General features: G+C 25.3%; 1 protein-coding gene across 1 annotated transcript; it reads left to right on the forward strand.

The window, feature by feature from the left end:
• Positions 1 to 34: 34 nt before the first annotated feature.
• On the forward strand, positions 35 to 901 carry PRSY57_0622300 (ribonuclease H2 subunit A, putative; the record flags this gene model as incomplete). Its single annotated transcript, XM_012906596.2, has 1 exon — positions 35 to 901. One exon carries the CDS (start codon positions 35 to 37, stop codon positions 899 to 901), a length of 867 nt encoding a protein of 288 aa, XP_012762050.1.
• Positions 902 to 1,239: the final 338 nt, after the last annotated feature.

Here is a 1,239-nt window from a genome sequence, read left to right on the forward strand (position 1 = left end):
TTTTTTTTTTTTTTTTTTTTTTTTGTATATAAATATGGAACCAATAATAATTGATAATTTGTATGAATTTGGTAATGAAGAAGTTCGACTAGGTATTGATGAAGCTGGGAGAGGACCGGTATTAGGGCCTATGGTATATTCTGGTTTTTATTGCAATAAAGAACATGAGAAACTATTAAAAGAAATGAAAATTGATGATTCAAAAAAGATAACTGAAGCAGATAGAGAAAAAATGTTTGTAAAATTAAATAATAGTAAATTACCATTTGGTTGGAGAGTACACATATTATTACCACAAGACATAAGTGCTAAAATGTTAAAAAAGCAGAAATATAATTTAAATGAAATATCACATGATACAGCTATATCTATAATTGAACATGTTATAAGTCGAGGATGTAATTTAACAGAAGTATTTGTAGATACTGTAGGGAAAGCAAGTGTATATGAAGAAAAATTACAAAAAATGTTCCCACATATAAAATGTACTGTAAAGGAGAAAGCTGATTCTTTATATCCAGTAGTAAGTGCAGCGTCAATTTGTGCTAAAGTTACACGTGATTTTCTTTTAAAAAAATGGAAATATGAAGAACCAATTATTAATATAGATAATGGTTTTGGATCTGGTTATCCAGGAGACCCAGTAACCAAAAATTTCCTAAAAAATAATTTTGATTCTGTTTTTGGCTTTCCTAGTATTGTTCGCTTTAGCTGGTCAACAGCGGATACTATGTTGGAAAACTTAGGGGAAAAAATTGAGTGGTATGATGATGAAGAGGGTAATGACTCAAAAGCACTCAAAAGGAAAATACCATTTGATTATAGCAAATTTAAATCACCATATATTAAAAGGTCAATATTTTATTCAAAAAATGGTTTAGATTTAGTGGAAAATTTATAAAAAAAAAAAAAAAAAAAAAAAAAAAAAAAGGAATAATACGGCAATATTATTATGTGTGATATGCACATATGTATACTTATGATACATATAACGGAACATTTTACATAATCATACTTATAATATAAATACTTTTCTAATTCATATATAAAACTTTTATATATAAATATTTTTTTATTTTATTTTTCCAATATAAATACTACAAATAGCTAGCTGTAACCATATATTTTTTTTTTTTTTTTACAATAAAAATTATATATTTATAAAAAAAGGGAGGAAAAGAATGGAGAATACCTTATAAAAGAGTTTAATTAATAAAGTAAGGTACACATAACGGATTA

The sequence above is a fragment of the Plasmodium reichenowi genome, chromosome 6, assembly GCF_001601855.1.
Source record: "Plasmodium reichenowi strain SY57 chromosome 6, whole genome shotgun sequence".
NCBI classification, from domain to species: domain Eukaryota; phylum Apicomplexa; class Aconoidasida; order Haemosporida; family Plasmodiidae; genus Plasmodium; species Plasmodium reichenowi.